We start from the raw sequence: 19,935 nt of genomic DNA on the forward strand, positions 1-19,935 counted from the left end.
TTCGAAGCAGCGCTTGGGCCGAAAACCGGAAATGACGCAGAAAGAAGAACTAGCCATGGGAACTAAAATGGCATTTTCATTTGCCAACATTTTCATGGCGGAAATTGAATCAGAGTTACTAGGCCAGAGCAGAATTAAACCGTTGTCATGGAAACGTTTCATTGATGACATATTCTCTCTATGGGACACCAATAAACAAGAGATAGAATTATTTATAGAACAAGCCAACAACTTCCATCCCACGATCAAATTCACGGCTGAATTTCAGACAAGGAAATCACATTCTCCAAAGAATCTATCCTTGATATCAAAACACATTACAAGCCGACTGAAACCTTTCAATATACCCATTTTACCTCTTGTCACCCACCAGGTGTTAAAAGAGGTTTCATCAAAGGTGAAGCTATCAGACTTCTCCGAACTAACTCCTCAGAAACAGCTTTCAAGGAGTCTCTCTCTAAATTCAAAACACGTCTCACAGCACGTGGATACCCTAAACATCTGATAGAGAGCACACTATCTGAAATCACCTTCGCCGGAAGGCAGTCGGCACTACAACAAAAGCTTAAGGCTCGTGAGAAAATCCTACCGTTCGTAACTACATACCACCCAGCAGTTACCGAACTTAAAAAGATACTGATGCACGAATGGAGTTTTATTCAAAATCAGCCTTTGCTGAAAACTATATATAAAACGCCTCCTATCATATCCTACAAAAGAGGGAAATCGCTTAACGACATACTAGTCAAAGCGAAACTCTGAAGGCTCTAAACATGCGTCGCAACCACAAAACCACAAAAGGGGAGTCAGTGCAGGCCTGTCACATCATTTTAACCCGAGATCAAGTTAGCTCCTGAAGAAAAATGTTTGGAAATTCAAAACCGCTGTGTCAATTCTACTCCTAATAAGTAATAATTCTAGTCTCTAAATAAACGTTAAGAAAAGGAGAATACAGAAAAATACTCTTTGGTGTTTGGTAGAATTATTTCAGAGCTTTGAAACTTGTGTGTGTTTACAAACATTTGAGAGCCGTGCGGTGCGAATGAAAAAACACGGCCATGAAAAATTTTTTTCAAAAATTAACTTCTCCTCGAATATTGGTGGTAACGAAAGCGATTAAAGTGTCTACGTAAAGCTATTTTAGAGTTCTGAAAGTTACTATAACTTATCACGAACGGGTGATAAAGGCAAATGAGAGGCTTCTTTAAACTTACTTTTCCGGCCGGCCTGCTCTAACTTGCTGTCCGTCGCTCTCTTTCACGTTGAACTTTGCTTAATCGTCTCCGCTTTTCCGTTTTCTTTTTCTCTCGCTGTTTCTCTTCTTTCCGCGTTTGTTAACATATCCAACGAATACATATAAATTCACTATGTATTTTGTGTTCTTTAGTATTTCTGTTGTAAACGCACCTCGCTATGCAGCTTCCCGCCCAACAAACACCGGCGCATAAGTATTTTCGGGTTGCGTACGTACGGACAGACGGTCGGGCGGACAAAAGTGACGTCATAAACCAAACCAAAATTTTTCACATTGATGGCTTTCCCAAATTTTCTTAGCTATGGGGCTCCGCGGGAGCTCCGCTAAAAAGAACAACTCTGTACCAAAACTACGAAAATGGAGGACTGCGCGTGATTGACATAGAGACTATGATTAAGTCCTTAAGACTAGCATGGATCCCCAGACTTCTCAAAAATTGCAGCCCAAATTGGAAAACTTTGCCTGATCAGCATTTTAGGAAATATGGCAGACTAAATTTCCTGTTAAAATGTAACTATCGGATGGAGGACTTCTAAGACATACCACGTTTTTACAGAGATATTCTAGTATGTATTCAAGAACTTAAATCACTTATCAGTATTCAAAAAAATCATGATACAATCCTATTTAATAATTAGGAAACACTAACAGGAGGGAAACCCTTCTTATTCCAAGAATGGCTAGATAGAGGAATTAAAACGATCATACATCTTTTAGACAACGAGGGATATGTTCTGCCATTCGCTGATTTTAAATCCAAATTCCATCCAAAAGGACTATTTTTCTTCACTTTTATCAAGTTATAAGTGCAACTCCAAACCATTTACTAGAAAGAGCAAGGGAGCTGATAACCTCCTGAGATGACGGTATAATCTGTGACGATACAACGTTCTTTCAGGTAAACAAAAATTGTTGCTTAAATTTGATGAAAGCCAAAGCCAAAGATTTTGTTTGGCTTTTAGTAAATAAAACACATACAAACAGCCACACTGGACAGAAACGTTCGGATAAATCACTCACTTCCGAAAACATCAACTGGAAGCAAATATTCCAATCGGTCCGCCAAATAATAAACTGCGAGAGTTTCATTTTAAGGGGATTCATAGGAAGAGTAAAGAACTTTTTAGATTCATGATCAAGGAAGATGTAGATTGTATGTACTGCAGAGAAACGGATTCTATAGATCATACGTTAAGTACCTGCACTTCACAGTCTTTTATTCATTAGCTGTTGCAATGGTTCAATTCAACTAACCTTCATAACGTTCGATGACTTAAAGAGAGAACTAAATTACACTCTCACTTTATAATAACTCTCTTTATCATATATTTAAAAAAAATCCAGAGTAATTCATTATCTTTCTCTGATTTTATAAATAAAATCATTTATAAGTAAAAAATATAATATCTTCTTTAAGTATATATATAAAACAACTCTCCCACAGTTTCTTCTCTTTTACCTGTATTCTTATATCTTTGTTACATTTTTTAGGGAAATAGATTCTTCCGCTTCTATATTAATTTTATTCCAAAGTTCGTTGCCACTGTGTTAATGTATTTTAAGTAATATCTTGTACACAGTGTTAAGTTTTTCGTGATTAGTGTCAAGATTGTAAGTAGTGAATTGTAAATAGTATACTCATGGTATTATTATTAATGTATTATTGGAAGCAAAACAAAATTAAAAAATATATTTTCTTGAGACAGTGAAGAGATATACCCCAATTCCTTTTTACAAAACCTTTTTTTTTCATTACACAACATTTACAACATCTTTGCAATACACTTCTTACGGTATGGTTACGATACATTACTAACAATGTTCTTTGTTTGTTCAATAGTTTCACTTTTATTTTGTTCAAAATATATGCCGTCTAAATTTATTTTTACTTTCCAAATGTGACAGTCTCCTTCTTTCCCTAGACTTCGTTGCATGTGTTCATTATATGCTTTCCCGAGGATTGTATGAAGATTTTCATTCTGGCAAAAGAGCTGACAACTGTTTCGCGTATTCTACTTTAGTGGTCCGAAGTCATTTAGCTGTTAAAATCGTTGTGCCCCGGTACCAGATGTTCAGACACCGGACATATCTAGAAAATACAAAAATTAATTTCTACGAAGGCAGACGTGCATGTGTGGCGCAGTGGTATGCTGCATGCCCTTCGAGTCGGAGGGCTCGGACTCGAGGCTCCCTTCATCATCATCATCAAATCTCCGTGCGCCAGTAGGCGCATAAGGCCGACACATTCTCTGACCAACACTCTCTGTTCCGTGCCGCCGCCTTGGCTACATTCCAACTCTTCCACCCTGCCTTGTTTCTCTCCCTCTCAACAGTCCTTCTCCAAGTGGTCTTTGGTCTTCTGGAGTCCACCCCAATGCTGTAAAACGGTCGTTTTAACCCTTTCTCCTCAGCGTATGTCCTAACCAGTTCCATCTTTTCCGTCGTACCTCGCAGATTAATTCATTGATCTCTGCCATCTCAACCACTCTCTTGTTCGTCATTCTTTACTGCGATTTGATCTTCATTATCCGTCTAAGGCATTGGCATTGGAAGCTATTCAGTTTTCGTTCGTCAGCCTTTGTGATCTTCCACGTTTCACAGCCATATAGCAGGACCGTTCAAACTTGAATAGGCGTATCTTGGTTTTCCTTCCTATTCCTCTGGCTGCCCACACTTTCCCTAGTCTCAGGAATACACTGAAAGCCTTCTGCAGTCGGTTCATAATATCTTTACTGCCTCCACCTTCCTCATCTACAGTAGCTCCTAGGTATATAAACTCCTCGACGTCTTCCACCTCCCTGCCATTCACCACGATACCCTCTCTCCCTGTTGCTAGAATACTCAGTCTTCAGTGTCTTGCACTTTCTCGCGTTGAATTTAAGGCCTACTCTGGCTGCTTCTTCTGTCAGTCTCCCAGTCTTCTCGTGCAAGTCATTAAACTTGGATGACAGCAGGGCAATGTCATCTGCGAAATCCAGGTCCTCCAATACTGTTGCAAAATTCCACCGTATCCCTCTTCTCTTGTCTGCTGTTCTTGTTCTTGTTCTTGTTCTTGTCCTCATGGTCCAATCCAGGGCCAGTAAGAACAAGAATCCTGACATCACATATCCCTGATTTACTCCAGACTTGATCTTGAACCAGTCTGATGTCTCACTTTCGTCAATAACTGCGCACTCGAAGTCCTCGTATATGTCGCTATTACTCTCACCATCTTGCAAGGTATCCCATAGCGTCTCATGGTGCTCCATAAGCTTTCTGTGAACTGAATCGAAGACTTTCTCGAAGTCCTCAAAGTGTATGTACAGAACTGCCCTCCACTGATTTTTCCTACTCTAAGATGTTTCTTAATATAAAGATCTGCTCAGTTGTGCTTCTCTTCGGCCTGAACCCAGCCTGCTCCTTTCGAACTTCTTGTCTGAACCTATCTTGATCCGCTCTAGCATCATCCTACAAAATATCTTACTAATGACGGGTAGTAAAGTCACTCCTCTCCACTTGTTACAGTCGCGCAAATCACCTTTCTTGAATATATTGACAACAAGTCCCTTCTTCCACACTTCCGGCCACTTCTCAGACTCCCAAAGCCTGTTATAACATCTAGGCAGCTTACTTGCGGTGTATTCCATGTCAGCTCTCGGTAAGTCTGGGCCCACTTCATCTACTCCCGCTGCTTTCCCTCGCTTTGTCATCTTCAAAGCACTCTTAACCTCTTGTACTTCCCATTTTCCTAGATCTATTTCCTCAATCTCTTTCAGTTCTTCTCCCCCATCTTCTTCCGCTGGATTTATTGCGACACCCCTGTTTAGTATTTCACTTAAGTGTTCCACCCATCTCTGCAGCCTTTCTCTCGCTTCTGTCCCAAACACCCCTTCTTTGTCTTTCACGCCTACTTCTTGTCTCCTCCGTTCCCCGGCTATTGTCTTGATTATGTTGTATAGCTCCTTGTTTCTACCATTCTCAGTAGCCTTTTATGCTGCTTCAGCCCTCACCTCCATCCAATTCCTCTCATCCTCCCTAGCACTTAGTTTCACTTCCTTGTTTTTCGCATTTAATTCTTGCCTCCTTCTCTGTTTTAATCGTTCTGATCTTGCACTTTCCATTTTAAGCTTTGCGAGGCTCTCTTGGGGCCGAACAAAAACAACTCTTTTTTTATTTTTCGTTTTCGCCTTTTAAAGTCAACCACTTCAAACGCTCCAAACAATTTTCAAAACTTCAACTTACTTCAAAAATACAAAACTGACGAAATGTGTCAAAAGTTTAGGGACAATTGCCCCAAGCTATCCAAGGAACTCAGTCTTGCTTAAGGGAACGGCTAAAAAATCTAAGCGGCGTAGAATGCGGCATAAATGCGGACTAAATGAGGTAGCTTATTAAGCCTTTGTGGCTTTCGTGTTAAATACGATTTATATTTCGAGCTCTGGGCCAACCAAACACAACGCAACATTGTTTTATACCTTTCAGGTCACACTTCATTCCCGCATGGCGTCCACAAATCCTTGTAGCGTAGTTTTATGCGAGTACTGCTTTACGGTTACTACTGTTCACTTCTGCATTCACGAGTTGGTTCATAGGAGCCTTTGATTGAGTTATATTTTTGCCTTAAGCTAAACTTAGGTATGTTTTTAACAGGCTATACTGTTGCTATGGTGACCTATTAAGTCGAAAATGACTATAACCTGTTAACCAATGTTTAAGCTTTTGTTTTCTATCATTATTGTAGTATCCACTAATAAAGAGTGATGAAAAAGATCGATCAAATTGTAAATCAAGGGAGGTCTTATAGTCATTTTCTTGACATAATAGCTTACCATAGAAACGGTTCATAGCCACCTTAAATTTTTGAAAAATTTACGTGGCTCTGAACCCTTCTGGTAGAAATTTTTTAAACTTTTCAAAAAGTTATATCTAAACATGCTGATTACAGTTCCTTACACATGCTTAAAGAATGGCGCGTTGTGGTTGGTCATTACTATCAAATTATTAATGAGTTTGAGAAAAACAGATGATAAATGTTTGAACAGATGCCCTTTCCTCCTCCTTTTGATTTATTACGCGGGGTGCCCTGAGGGCATACCGCGTTGAGGTTTTGGTCGCATATCTTTTTTTCTTCTTCATCAACAACTTGACAAATTGTTTCTCGTTCTGTCAGCCTAGGATGTTTGCGGTTGACACCCGCGTAACATATGCAGGTAGTGATTTATGTTCGATACAGGCTAATCGGAATCGTGATTTAGCAACTGGTTCATTTCCAACTTAGCAAATGGTTCATTCCCAATAACCTAACATTGAACACAACTAAAACAGAGTTTATGTCGATCAATTCTAGAAAAAAAACATGAGCACAATTTTCGGGACACTTGAGCTTTCAATTGATAATGTCCTCTCGATAAAACAGGCCTCCGCTGTGAAAAAGAAAATCTAACGTGGAAAAGGCACATTGACATACTATCTAATAAGATCGCCTCTGGAATAGGCGCTATTAAACGAATTAGACATTTTTTTCAACCGGCTATATTACATCATGTGTACGATGCCTTGTAGTCCGGTCCGGGGAAATTGCGGTAACGTTTTTTGGTGTTATGAATCTAGTGCTGGGTGTCTAATACAGCAACTTGGCCGGAACGATCTGTGTACTCAGCGTCAAATTCAGAAAGCTTTGATGGTACACATAAGCCTTTAAATGATCTAGATCATGAGTATTTACGCTCTAAGTTTGCCAAACGCAACGAAATTGGCTACTCCTTAAGGGACCCTGCGAACAAAATGGTTGTTTCTTTGAAACGAAAAGGCAAGCTGAATCACTTTATCAATTTAACCAACTACTTAATCGCCACTTTAGGTAAGCTTGAGACATGACATTCTTGAAAAACAGGTCAAGTCTGCTTTAGGATTTAGAATTGTTGTTTAGGATTAGGATTTTTACACATTTTTACATTTTGATGTTGATAGTTTGTCTTGTACATTTATTTGTACCGACCTGATGAATTTTTAACCGTGTATAAATAAATAAAAATTCATTAAACCTGGATTAAACCCTCTCCTCCCCTAGAAGGGATGTTGTTGTCTTTGTCTTTAACAAAGACGGGTCAATCAGAATCTGTTATTTGTGCGTTTATTTAAAGGTCTTACTAGGGCCGAGAAAGAAGGCTTTTGTCGTGTGCTTAAGTCATCAGCTTAATAAAACAATTCGCGTCCTGGTCACGCCGGGGATAAAATTTCTTTTTCTACCGAATACTTGGTAACACACCGGCAACCCAAGCTCACTGTTCGATTACATGAACGTAAAATCGATGCATAGACACCGTACGTTTCTACTTTGGTGACAAAAGAGCCCTGTTGTAAGGCTTGAATAGATCGAGATTACACTTCAATTTAGCAGAGATTTCGGGCGAAAAAGAAGTAGAACTTATCATGGAGAAACGTCTGAGGGTGTTTCGAGCTCGTTGTTTTTGACCGTAGGAAATCTTTTGGCTGTAAATATCATTGCGCTATGGGCCCTGGTTGGTTTGGCGCTATAAAGGAATGATTTAATAGTAAACGTGAGTCAGGCCTGTATGTATGTGGTCCGGTCATTACGTTATCATAGAGCAATTTTGCGGTATGACTTCGAGTAGCGTAACGAAAGGTTAGCGAAACAACATCACGGTATCTTTGTGACTCAAACTATTCAATTAGCTCATCCGCTTAACATACACCGACTCATCCCGCGTAAACGCCCATAGACATCTTCTTACGCGGGATGCCCTGGGACAGACCGCGTCAACGCTTTGGTCACGTATCTTCGTCGTCGTCGTTGTATTTTTTTTCTTCATCGTAGTCACAAATTGTAATGAATAAATTAATTAAGCCTAGATTAAACTCTGCTCTTTCATAGAGGGGATATTTTTATCCTCTATTGCTGTCATTGTCTTCAACAAAAACGGCCCAATCGAATCCCTTATCTGAGCGTATGTCAGGAGGGAGGGGAATGAGTGTTCCTACCAGCGTTATGTCACATAGCCACGATCTGGGGTCTAAAAAGAAAGAAAGAAAGAAAGAAAGAAAGAAAGAAAGAAAGAAAGAAAGAAAGGCTTCTTTTAATTTGTCGGCATACTGTTTTCAAGCGTTCTAACGCTTGAAAACATACGCTTAAAAACATACGCTTGAAAACATACGCTTGAAAGACCCCAATATGTCGTTTACAAAAAGAAAAGAAACCTATTTGAAGCGGTAAATCGAAAGAATAACTTCTACTCGACACTTTAAGCGGTGGAAATTGGAAAGTTCACGACAAATAAATTAAGCTTTCGTAGACAAATTGTTGTACGTCAATGTGAAGAGGAAAGGTCATAAGCTTTAAAATCATCACTGGCCTACGGCGCTGTAGGCTTTGTCGAACTGATGCGCTACTGGGAATCCACCTAACAAAAAATTAATGGTTTTATTGTCAATTTTTACTAATCGTTTTCATTTAGGAAAGCTTTTTGTCTCTTTGTCTTTCTGTTTTCTCAATGAAACGACGGCACTTCGTAATGTTACACTTTCTGACATTACGAAGCCAGAATAAAATTAGCGCTGACGATAAACTAAGGTTTGTAATCGATGCTCGTAACAATCACGAGAATTTCCGGTATCTGTCAGATTGCTGTTATCTCACGCTATCATTAACAGCTAATAAAATCGATTGATAACTAATCACTAAAAAGTCATAATTTTGTGCAATCAACGATCTAGCAGGTAATCAGCCATTCAGAGTTAATGCTTACATCGACCAAAGCATCCCGCATAAACGCTCTAAAAGGTATCATGTTTATTACTGGTTTACAATACAATAAAGCAAAAATTCAGTGTATTCTATATCAAGGGAACCTTAACAGGAACTATTCTCTAAATATAATGTTGCCTAGATTAATTAGTAAATAAAATGAAAAGTTGACATTTTTCACACAAATTAGACATATTGTTTTTATACACCATCTTCAACATCAGCTTCCTCTCGTCACCTTGGGAATGAAGCCTTCAGTGTTTCGTGTAAGTAATCATCGAGAATACGAGAAGGAGGAGGAGGAGAAGGGGAATAGGAGAGGGAGAAGAGGAAGAAGTTGTTTAAACCGGCCTATAACCATCGTCTAAACTGAAAACATTACACAAATCTACAACGCTTATGACTATGAAAGTTATGTCTATACAAGTGACTACCAACATCCAGCTTTAATAATGTTAATCCGATAAAAATCCAAACAAACAAGTATTATATGGCTGGCTTAACAAGCGGGCAGGACGATCAAATCCTACGCTATGATTGGCTACCGCTTACAAGCTGGAGCTATCTTGCCTGATGGGGATAACCCGTTGCCCGTTTACTTGGCATTGCAAGTTTAGTCCAGCAACAATGCAAGCTTTTCAGGTAGTTTTCGGGAAAACGCAGACGAAATATTTTCTATATTTGCCTCGTTCAATCGGTGAGTTGATCTGTAAACTTATTTTTTTCAGTTGATTAAATGTCATGTCACGCTTACAGCTTAATTTTGTAAAGCTTTCTAGCTTTGTATCAGCTTTCCCCCTCGCATTGGTATTTTTTAAATTCCAGCGTTGGGTAAGTTGAGTCCAGAAGTACAAGGTTAAACTTCTTACTTTCTAGAGAATTGTTGCATTAACTGATCTACCAGTGTCGTGGATGCCACGCTACTAGCCATTCGCTGGTGGACAGTGAGCAACGACAGCGTGCTCGACTATAAAGCAGCTCAAATTTCAACATAACAACGTAATTAAGGACGGTGCCTACTATTGTTACTGCCCATATGTTCTGCGCATCGCGAGATACTCGGGTTTCCCATGGGTGGTTCCTACTTATACAGGAATATTTTTGCGCGGTTTAAAACTATACAGAGAAAGCAGAACTTAGCAAATGCTTTTGGTATCTCAAAAGAAAATTGGGGGTAACCAGGCATTTTTCAGAGATAATTAAGCTTCAATTAAGAAAAAATCCCATACATTGCTTTATATTTTGGCGTTTCTTAGATATATTATTGCTTAATTATCTCTGAAAAATGCGTGGTTACCCCCAATTTTCTTTTTGGATTCCAATAGGCCTTGCAATGATCTACTTTTTCCACATAGTCATAAGCCGCATAAAAATACTTCGGTATTAGTAGGCACCGTCCTTAAGTAACACTTGTAATTTCAGGACAATACTAAGCAGGATGCATAGATTCTTCGCTCTCTGTTCCGATGTATGACATTTTATTCGATCTCATAACATGATAGAATCTCGAGCTCATAATCTAACTGTAAAACTCGAGTAAAAGTGACCAAATCCGGAAATCCCTCTGCGGATAACTCAATAGTTTTCTTCGTTCCATGCGACAAAGAGTTCCTTTCCGATATGGCTAAGGGATTTCTTCACGCTAAAACTCATCATCATGCTTTATTGTACTTTCCACTAATATAAAGTTATTTGCAGCCTTTAAACTTTAAAAACGTTTTCATTTACCTCTTTTTGGATTCCTACCCAATTTAGCGTTAATGGGTGTGTCCTGAAAGAGCACGTGAAACGTTAATTAAAGAACTATTCACTTCAATTTAATAGCTGAGTTGATAGGAATTGCAGTTTTTCTCGTGGTTTCGATCCTCCGTTTCTGCTACAAGATCAAAACTTCATGGTTCTTCATTTTCGGAAAACCGCTTCTTTAGACTATCCTGGTAAAAAAAAAGACAAAAATATGGTGTTAGGTTGATTAGAAAATAGCAGATCTTATGCAATCAGCAGCAAATAGTTTGTATTGGTATTTTTGGTTCACGGATAAGAGAGACTAAACAGAAGTTACAAAAAATTTTATTAAGTACCTTTCTGCAACGTAATTGCTGCTCTAGTAACGTCACAAGGTCGCCGAATGAAGGGCGTTGGGCGGGATCTGCATGCCAACATGATGTCATCATCTCATACCTTTCAAAATAAAATAAACATAAAATGAGAAAGAATATGGTTCCCACAAAGAACAAACACATCATAAATCCAGTTCTTCGAAAGTTGAGAACTGTGTACTTAATATCTCCTTTTTGTCGCTTACTATCTTAAAGTTGCTCACTGAACCGTATTGCCCTTGGATGTGCGTCAAGTATCTTATTTCGTTCTAACCAACGTTTTCATATGTATAAAATTCTTATGTAGTTTTGCTTGTGATGTTTTTACCCAGAAAAAAATGAAAAGAAAAGTAAGAAAGTAGATTATATATTATAATGGAAGGTATTTCATAAAGGAATAATGTAGTGAAACTTCTGAATGAAAAACAATTATTACATATGAAAACAACTTATCCACAAAGTAATCTAACAATAATAATCTCAATCGAGGTAAACAGTGACACTATTCACCACGATTGAAGAGAATATTTGTTGTAGTATATACCAATGAAGCAACCACCCATTAGAGTGAAAAAAAAAATCAGAAAATACAAAAAAAAATGTTACTGAAATACTTTTGAAATAAAAAAGTGTGCTTGACGCTCTTATCGTGAGAAATTCGTGCATCTTATCCAAGGCTGCTGCCTAAGAAAGATTTTAGGGAGCCCTTCGGGCTCCTAAAGTTTAAAGTTAGGAGCCCGAGCCACATTGTTAGGAGCCCAGTTTGAAATCCATGTATTGTTTTTCCAAGATCATTACATAGGTTATAGAGGTTCTTGCACACTTTAATAAGAATTCGCCGGGCCTAATAAATAACACGTAAACAAGAATTAACCGAATTATTTACTTTCATTTATTAATTTATTCAATTAACTTCCACATCTGTTGTGTTCAATGTGACCTAGAAGAGCCTTCAAAGAATTTTCTAAAATGTAACAATTAAACTGCTTCTTACCTTTCTTATACACATTCATGAGCCGGAAAAATATTTGAGGGGCTTAATTTGCGTGTAAAAGGAATTTTCACAATTTTCACAATAAAAGAATAACATAACAGTAGGTAATTTCAACTCAGAATTATTTACTTGACTTTCACATTTGTTCAGTAACAGTTGTGTTCCACATGACAACTTAACTAGTCTTCCAAAAACTTTCTAAAGTAGACCAATCCTCTCCTTGCCTTTTTTATACATGAACAGGAAAAACAGAACAGAACATCAAGTGCCTTATGTAAACCTTAGCCTGGATGGATCTCATTAAATGAAGTGCTAAACATTTGAGGAATCATTTAAATTGAATAACATTTTCCTATCTGATTCTGTGCTATAAAAGAATTTTATGTCAATGTAACTACATTGTAAATTCAAAAGATCATTTTTTTAAGTCTTATAAGTTCTCCAAAACAGCTCGGAGTTGTCCAAAACAGCTCCATTTTAGAAGAGCTTAATTAGCCCCTCAAATAGTACTGTATTTTACTCCAGGAAAAACTCCCAATTTTGGGTCCAAAACAGATCCTTTGAATTCACAGTGTAGTTTACAATTAAATCACAGCATTGAGCAATGTTCATCAGTCTTTTGGTTTTGTCCCCTTAAGAGAACTCCAGGTTCTAGCCTCTGGATGTTTGTCCACCCAGTTCTCTCGTCGGGCTCTGACACTGTTTTCTCGCCAATGCTTGACTGCATTGGCAAGGTGCCCAGATTGAGCGAAGGCCTTGACTCTCTCTGATTTGTTCAGGCTGTGGTACTTAACTGAGATACGCAAGTTGTTGTCCAGTGTCCTAGTTGCAAGACTTGAACGCTGAATAGTTTTAGTGCGGTTCATGGAGCTGAAACCTCGCTCACAAGCTGCGGTGGACAAAGGCCAGGTGAACACAATCTCGGCAATCAAAAGGAAGTTAGGAAATTCTTCTTGTTTAGAAAACAACACAGAGTAAATGTCAGGTGTTGTCTTGTGCTTCATTAGACTCACAAGGCTCTTAACTCCCTGCCACTCACTACTGACAGACTCAGCTTTAAAACCAGCTTTTTGCAACTGCTCTTGGTACCTGTTAGCGATTACACAGAGCTGATCACAACCATAAGACGCTAACTCTTCAGGATCTGTAGGCCACGTGTCTGGATCTAAAACTGAAGAAGCCTTTACAACTGGGTCGTTAAAGAGGTAATGGAATCGCTCCCCCATGCTCTGTCCAATTTCATCCAAAACAGACTTTCTGATCTTCTCAAATTGTTCAATATCATTGTCTTCCCTTTTGATCTCAATTTCTCTGAACACACTGCCATCCCCTGCTTCTTTCAAAAACGCCTCAAGTCTTGGACCATTTAACGACTTCATATTAAGACACTGTAATTCAAATTTTCGAACTGCTGCCGCTGCGGTTGTAACTGTAAGAAACTCAGCTTGAAAAACCTTACTTAAATGAGCTGCTTCCTCCGCAATGTCCCACAGAAAACTGGTAAAGAGCAACCCTCTGAATGAGGTTAAGAACTTGACCGAAAATGATGCTCGCCCCTGTCTACCACTTGATCCTACACGCATCTCTCTTGTGTTCTGGCAATGCATCATGAGAGTTTTATATCCCCGAAACAGTACCTGGAGTGCGGTTTGAAGATGTGGCAACCATCTAGCTCCAAACACATTAGTAGGCTTAGAGATCTGGTTATCTAGTGCTTCAGCTAACTCTCTTAATTCCCTGAGGGCCTTGGCGCTGTAGTGATATTCCTGGTATAAACTGCGAAGGACATCACGTACTTTCACAAAATCTGGGTATTTTTCTAGGCACTTGACAACTGCCAATTCAAGCTTGTGTGCTCCGCACCAGAATCCCATAAATTCTCTATTTTCTTGCCTCAATAAACCAACCACTCCGTTCTTCTCACCTGTCATTGCCGCACAGCCATCAGTTCCCAGGCCTGTAATTTTCTCCTTCCAGGTGACTGAATTCATGTTGGTTACTCTTTGGAAACAGGAATCAACCGCATCTAAATAACCTCTTCCAGTTCCAGCCTTAGGTTCTTCGATTCCAAGATATGCAGTGACCGGTCTTCCAACTGACTTTTCCAAGTAGCGCACATACATAATGGCTTCCTCAATGACACCATGATCTGTACTTCCATCAATCATTAGGGAGAAAAAGTTACATTCCTTCAATTTGTCTGCGAGATCCTCCTTCATAACAGAGCTTATGTGCTCAATGAACTCAGTACATGCAGATCGTGTTAAGTAAGTTTCACCCAGCTCCACCCCATTTAACTTTTGAAGCGCACAGAGACTTTCATAGTCATCTAATGGCCGTTCTAATGCTGAAATGTAGAAGGCTGTTTTAAATTTCTTCTCCATTTTTTCGTCTTCTTTTTCGTATAACTGCTTACAGCACTTGTACATTTCAGTTTTTTTCGGATCATTTATGGCTTTGTCCGCAGCAATACATTTTTTATGGTTCTGGCTTGTTTCATGTTTTTTTAATGTTTCGTTTTTGAAGTTGCTTGACCCACTTCTCTTAGCTATTTCACTGTCCTTTGATGCTAAAGAAGGGTGCTTCGAGCAAACACCACAGTACATTGATTTCACTGCTGTTCCAACAGGTTGTGAATTTGGGTAGGGTGTGTTAGTAATGAATGGCTGCATTGTGCCTTTTCTTACAAGGTTTATACGCAACCAAGAATGGGCTTGAAGCCACTTCCACTGAAATGACCTTGTCCGTTTTTGTTCATATTCCTTACGTTTGTCCATAGCATTAGCGTGATTTTCCCTTGTCCTATCCGATTCATCCTTTCCATCTTCTTCTATCTTCCTATTCACCTCAATCTTCCTTTTATCATCCATCGTCGTTGCACTCTTTACCTTTCTTTCACCCTCCATGTTCTTTTCTGCAGCCATTTTTCTTGCATCCATCTTCCCCTGATCATCCTTCATTTTCCTCTCATCCTCCATTTTTCTCTCATCTTCCATATCTGTTTCGTCCTGCATCTTAAATTCATCTGTCATCTTCGTTTCATCCTGCATCTTCAATTCCTTTTCCATCTTCATGTCATCCTGAATCTTTAATTCTTCCTCCACCAGCATTTTTTCCTTCATCTTTATTTTGTCCTCTGTCTTCTTTTCTGTCTTCCCATCATCCCCCATTTTCATTCTTTTATTGTTTATGCCTGCTTCATTTCTCTTTTTCTTTTTACATTCTGTTGGAAACCAAAAGTCTTCCAAACTAAACGACCTTTTCGGGGGGGATGCTTTTTTAGTGGACTGGTCAGCAACTTTGCGGTAGTCTTTAGCAGTTTTGACTGCATGATCGGCATATTCCTTTTTAAAAAGGGGGACAAAGTGGTTAGGAACATAAATAGCATTTGGGCGGCTGTCTAATCCACCATCCCTTGACCACAGAATATGAAAGCAATCATTATTGGAAAACACGTCTGGCCTGTTAATACGTGGTTTCACTAAGCCATGTAAGAGGGGGCGAATAGCTTCTGCACAACTTGGATAGATTGTAAAGACAGGCCTGGAAATCACTGTGGAAAGTGCCATGATGTGCATCAGCGACGACCATTCACCTAGCTGACATCCCCCAATTGCCTCACTCTGGATAGCAGACTCACGGTTGCCACTGTGCTCCCACTCTGCTATTCCATTTTCTTTCAGTGCGAGCGTGAAAACGGTGACTTCTCCAAAGGGACACCCACATTGAAGAGCTTCCCGGAATCGCGGATGGTTTCCATAGTAGGCAGTATTTTCAAACAGCTCAATGGCTGTCAGAATACGAAGACAAGTAGAGTATTCTGTTGTACCCACAAGGGCCAGAGAAATGGCGTGGTACAGGCAATTTCCATCCCCAGCGACTTCATGAGCAATAAGGCCAGTTGGTGCATCACACGGAATAAGGGACTGTGCCAGTTGGTCTTGTTTTAGCTTATCAGATCTCGGGAAGGACTGGTTAAGGTTTAATTTTCGCGAATATTTGTCCCTTAACTTGCAACACAAATCTTGGTTATTGCTAATCAGGGCTTCTTTCAAAGTTTTTAAGTCAGCAACCTGAAATATAAAGAAAACCGGCCCACTCTGTGAACTGTTCAAAACTTGTTATATTTTATTGAGGACCTTGGCCTCAATGAGGCTAGACCAGTTATACACAGTGTAGCGTTACTATAAAGATATCAAGTGGCATTTCATTTTAAAATATCTTATATCTGTCACTAAAGGAATAAAGATTCCCGCGGCCAAACCCCGAAAGATTTTGTATTTGTAAGCGAATAAAAATATAGCCCAATTACAAGTCAGTATCAGAAGAAAACAATTGATAACCGAAGTACCGTATTTATTCACTTATAAGACGCACCTTTGTTTACGAAAATTTGTGCTTGCTCGATAAAAATTTTCTCAAAACTCGGGGTGCGTCTTATAACCGAGTATTTTCCCGCAACAAAATTTAACTTTGCCAAATTTCCTTATAATTAATGTTCAACTAAGATGAGAATGAATAAACAAGACATTCATCGTTGCATGGTCATCTTGAAGGTAAATTCCTGGTTTGGTTATGGAAAAGAGAGATTCTCCATCTGAGCCGTCAGAACTGGTTACCTAGCACGTGATCAAAATCTGCCCCGATCAAATTTCCTTCCACGACAAAAATAGCCGTGTCACGAAAATGATATTTGTTACATTTCAAGCGCTACTGTCTTAAACTTTCTGCACTTTTCTGTGAGCATGTTCCAGAACCAAACTCAACATCAGTGTATCGAAGCTGTAGAAACTGTACGCGAAAAGAAGCCGTTTTTATTATAAGTGAAATATCAAGCTTACAGTATCTTTGATCTCAAAACAAACGCGGTTCAAATTTCATTAGTCAAAGAAAATTTGCATGAATTTGCGAGGCAATCACAGACAGCTACCTAGCTGATCTGCTATTTCGTTTAGAAGGTCAAGAATGTCAAGTTGTCACTACGGATTAAATAAAACCGCATTGAATATAGGTCAAATGAAGGCACAGCATCTTCGGTTGTGTTTTAAAAGCGGGAAATATATTTTATTGTTTTGAAAGAGACAGTTTCCAAATCGTTATCTATATTAATATAAATGTTCACATACGGAGTCGTAAGAAATAAACATTGCTTACCTGTTGCGAGAATTCCATTGTAGTCACTGGGCTTAAGACAAATTGCTGAAACCTTTGTCGATTTTAGCGAGAAAAGAAGAACCTTTGCCGATTTTAGCGGGAAAAGCAGAACCTTTGCCGATTTTAGCGGGAAAGGGCGCTAAGCACGTGCAGCAAGGCAGAAATACAACCAACACAAAGTTGATCATTACTTTAATTTCTTTATTCAAGGTAAAGACATCACATTACAAATATGAAATATCATACTGCGTTCTCTGGCGTGTTGTTTTTTAAAGTCTCTTGAAAATGCTGATACGTTGCAAACTGGTACATGAAATCGAACATCAAGCACGTCCAGTCGATAGCACGCAAGATAGCTTCCCATTCTCGCCACAAAAAAGTTATCAAATCGACGAAAACCCAAGCAAACGATGAACTACACGAATGTCAACATAGGCAACAAACAGCCCATAATTTTGCTATTCCATATTTGGAAGTCAAATCTCAGACCCAGTCTTCAACTGCCATCCGGACTCGGAAACGATGGCTTCGTTCGTTTCGACAAAGCTTCACAGTTGAACACGTTAGGTTTACATAATTTACGGTTTACTTGTGGAAATTTTATACTGCCTAATCGCATCATCGCTAACCATATCAACAGTTCCACTGTTTAAAGTCCTACTCCAGCTAAAGGAATATAATGTACAAGGAGGTTAAGTCTAATGCCGTGTGTTAAGTCAGGCGCCCGCGCGGGCTCCTTGTACCGAAATTTGGTCGCCCATGCTCTTACCTTGGGCGCCTCTGGCGACCGGGCGCCCGTTAGGCAGCAGCCTTGTTATCAGTGACTGACTGTTACAGGGATTTTATGAGGCAACTGGATTAAATTTACAATTCATCTGGGCATCCATCTGGTTGCTTCAATCTTTGTCCTGACTTCAGAAAGTCCACGACCTCCATCCCAGTGAGACCTGAATACGGCATTACACCTGGGAATGAAAACGATTTTTTTTTTTCATGAAAATGGACAGATAAGCAGTACTTAGTGTTTTTGAAGCCGAGAATGGATATAGATACCTCCGGATGAAGCGATGACAAAATTTTATGCTTTATAGAAACCATCCGTGCTTTGTTCTATTATATTAATCAACTGATTAATTATCACTCAATCAATTGCTTGACTACATTTGTTAATGAAATGAAACTTATTCGATTTAAAACGTTATAAAATTATTTCTTCGTGAAAATGCAGTATTCTCTAATGCCAAGATTTCGATAATCCTGATGTTTATGGGATATTTAATTTGAACTTGTAAGCACGATAAAATTCAACCTCTTGTGGCGTTTATTTTCTTTTGTCGTATGTTTCCGATTGCTCAGATTCTTTTTATAAAGCTTTTAGTAACAGCCTTTCAGATAAGAGCACTGATTCTTCCTTGATGAAATAAGAAAACTGAGATCTTTCGTCGAATTTCAGTTATTCGCATTTCTCTATATAAATAGGCTTATAACAACACAGTCGAACCTGTATATAACGGCCACCCTCGGGACTTGAGGAACTGGGCGCTTAATACATGTGGCCGCTTAATGCAGGATCACTAAAAATACTCACTGGGCGTTGTCTAATGTCAATTGTGATGGCGTATCATACAAAAACACTTCATCAGTGCAAGGAAACAATAGGACAACCAACACTCTTTCAAGCCATCAATACTTTAAACAAAGTTCAGTGCCAACTTGTAACTTAACTGGATAACATACGTAACATTGTGTAAAAGTACTATGCAATTAATTGTCCTCTACTCTTCTACGGTACACTGTCTATTTCTATGACTTACAGTTCACAACAAAATGTCTTATTCCGTCATTTCATAGTTGTTACGCTCAATGTTCAATGTCACTTGGCTGAAGAACATGCTACTTAAAGAGGAAGTTCTTGCTAAAGAGTGAAGCATGTTCAAAACAAACTTTTTTTAGCGTTCTTGATATGGTACTGTACTTCAGCACATTGCGGACATATGAAAAGCGTTAACGATATTAAACGGCCTTACAGCTTACAGTAGCTTTGTACATGTTATTTCTTTTTAGTGATGCTGGATCGCTGTTTAAACACAATACAATACCGCATAAATTAACATATGGGTTAGTTTCCATTCAAGGATGGCCGCTTAATACAAGTAAAAATAACAAAGAAAGACAAACATAGGACTACTACAGGGTGGCCACGGCCGCTTAATAGAGTTGGCCGCCTAATACAGGTAACAAATGCAGCGTTTGTATGACCGAAAAAAAGGGACTTTGAAAACTGGCTGCTTAATAGAGGGTGGCCGCTTAATACAGGGCCGTTATATACAGGTTCGACTATATAATGGCATCTCATACAATTTTGGAGCCACGACATAGTAAATAACATTTTCTTAAAGTTGAAACACTTCTTTTTTTATCTATTTAAGGTGACAAAAATCAAAGAAATCGGTTAAATATTTCTTGTCAAAAAAAAAACGATTCAAAAATGGCACCAATGCGCCAATAAATAGGAGTAGGCCACCTCAATCATATCCTTGGTCTTGCATTTATTGTCTTTGTTATCCATTTGATGTGTAGCACATTAACAAATTATACTACTACACAAAAAACAGCGAAATGTAATGTCAAAAAAGTTCTGTTTTGCTAGGTTATATTAAAGTGTAACTTATATAATGCAATACTATTG

At 38.8% G+C, this 19,935-nt stretch overlaps 3 protein-coding genes and 1 pseudogene across 3 annotated transcripts in view; 1 reads left to right on the top strand and 3 right to left on the bottom strand.

Annotated features, from left to right (window-relative positions):
- The first annotated feature begins 55 nt into the window (after positions 1-55).
- Positions 56-762, top strand: LOC146481098 (uncharacterized; annotated as a pseudogene).
- A 3,240-nt stretch (positions 763-4,002) lies between these two features.
- Positions 4,003-4,503, bottom strand: LOC146481099 (uncharacterized). Its single transcript, XM_085109011.1, has one exon. It carries the CDS (start codon positions 4,501-4,503, stop codon positions 4,003-4,005), a length of 501 nt encoding a protein of 166 aa, XP_084965137.1.
- Positions 4,504-9,022: 4,519 nt separating this feature from the next.
- Positions 9,023-19,935, bottom strand: part of LOC146481100 (uncharacterized) — a 44,000-nt gene continuing 33,087 nt past the window's right edge. The window contains exons 19-21 of the mRNA XM_085108835.1: positions 18,115-18,211; positions 11,081-11,180; positions 9,023-10,933 (exon numbers count right to left, since the gene is read on the bottom strand). Of these exons, the coding sequence (XP_084964961.1) occupies positions 10,892-10,933; positions 11,081-11,180; positions 18,115-18,211 (239 nt within the window). The 3' untranslated portion in view covers positions 9,023-10,891. The remainder of the gene's footprint in view (positions 10,934-11,080; positions 11,181-18,114; positions 18,212-19,935) is intronic.
- LOC146481101 (zinc finger protein 862-like) lies at positions 12,633-17,284 on the bottom strand. The gene has a single exon (XM_085108807.1). It carries the CDS (start codon positions 15,668-15,670, stop codon positions 12,704-12,706), a length of 2,967 nt encoding a protein of 988 aa, XP_084964933.1. The 5' UTR covers positions 15,671-17,284; the 3' UTR covers positions 12,633-12,703.

Source organism: Pavona decussata, unplaced genomic scaffold (assembly GCF_977016875.1).
Source record: "Pavona decussata unplaced genomic scaffold, jaPavDecu1.1 SCAFFOLD_51, whole genome shotgun sequence".
NCBI classification, from domain to species: Eukaryota; Metazoa; Cnidaria; class Anthozoa; order Scleractinia; family Agariciidae; genus Pavona; species Pavona decussata.

Excerpts from the sequence above, each read along its gene's own strand:
- LOC146481099 (XM_085109011.1), bottom strand. The coding sequence starts at position 4,503 with ATGGAGCACCATGAGACGCTATGGGATACCTTGCAAGATGGTGAGAGT.
- LOC146481101 (XM_085108807.1), bottom strand. The coding sequence starts at position 15,670 with ATGCACATCATGGCACTTTCCACAGTGATTTCCAGGCCTGTCTTTACA.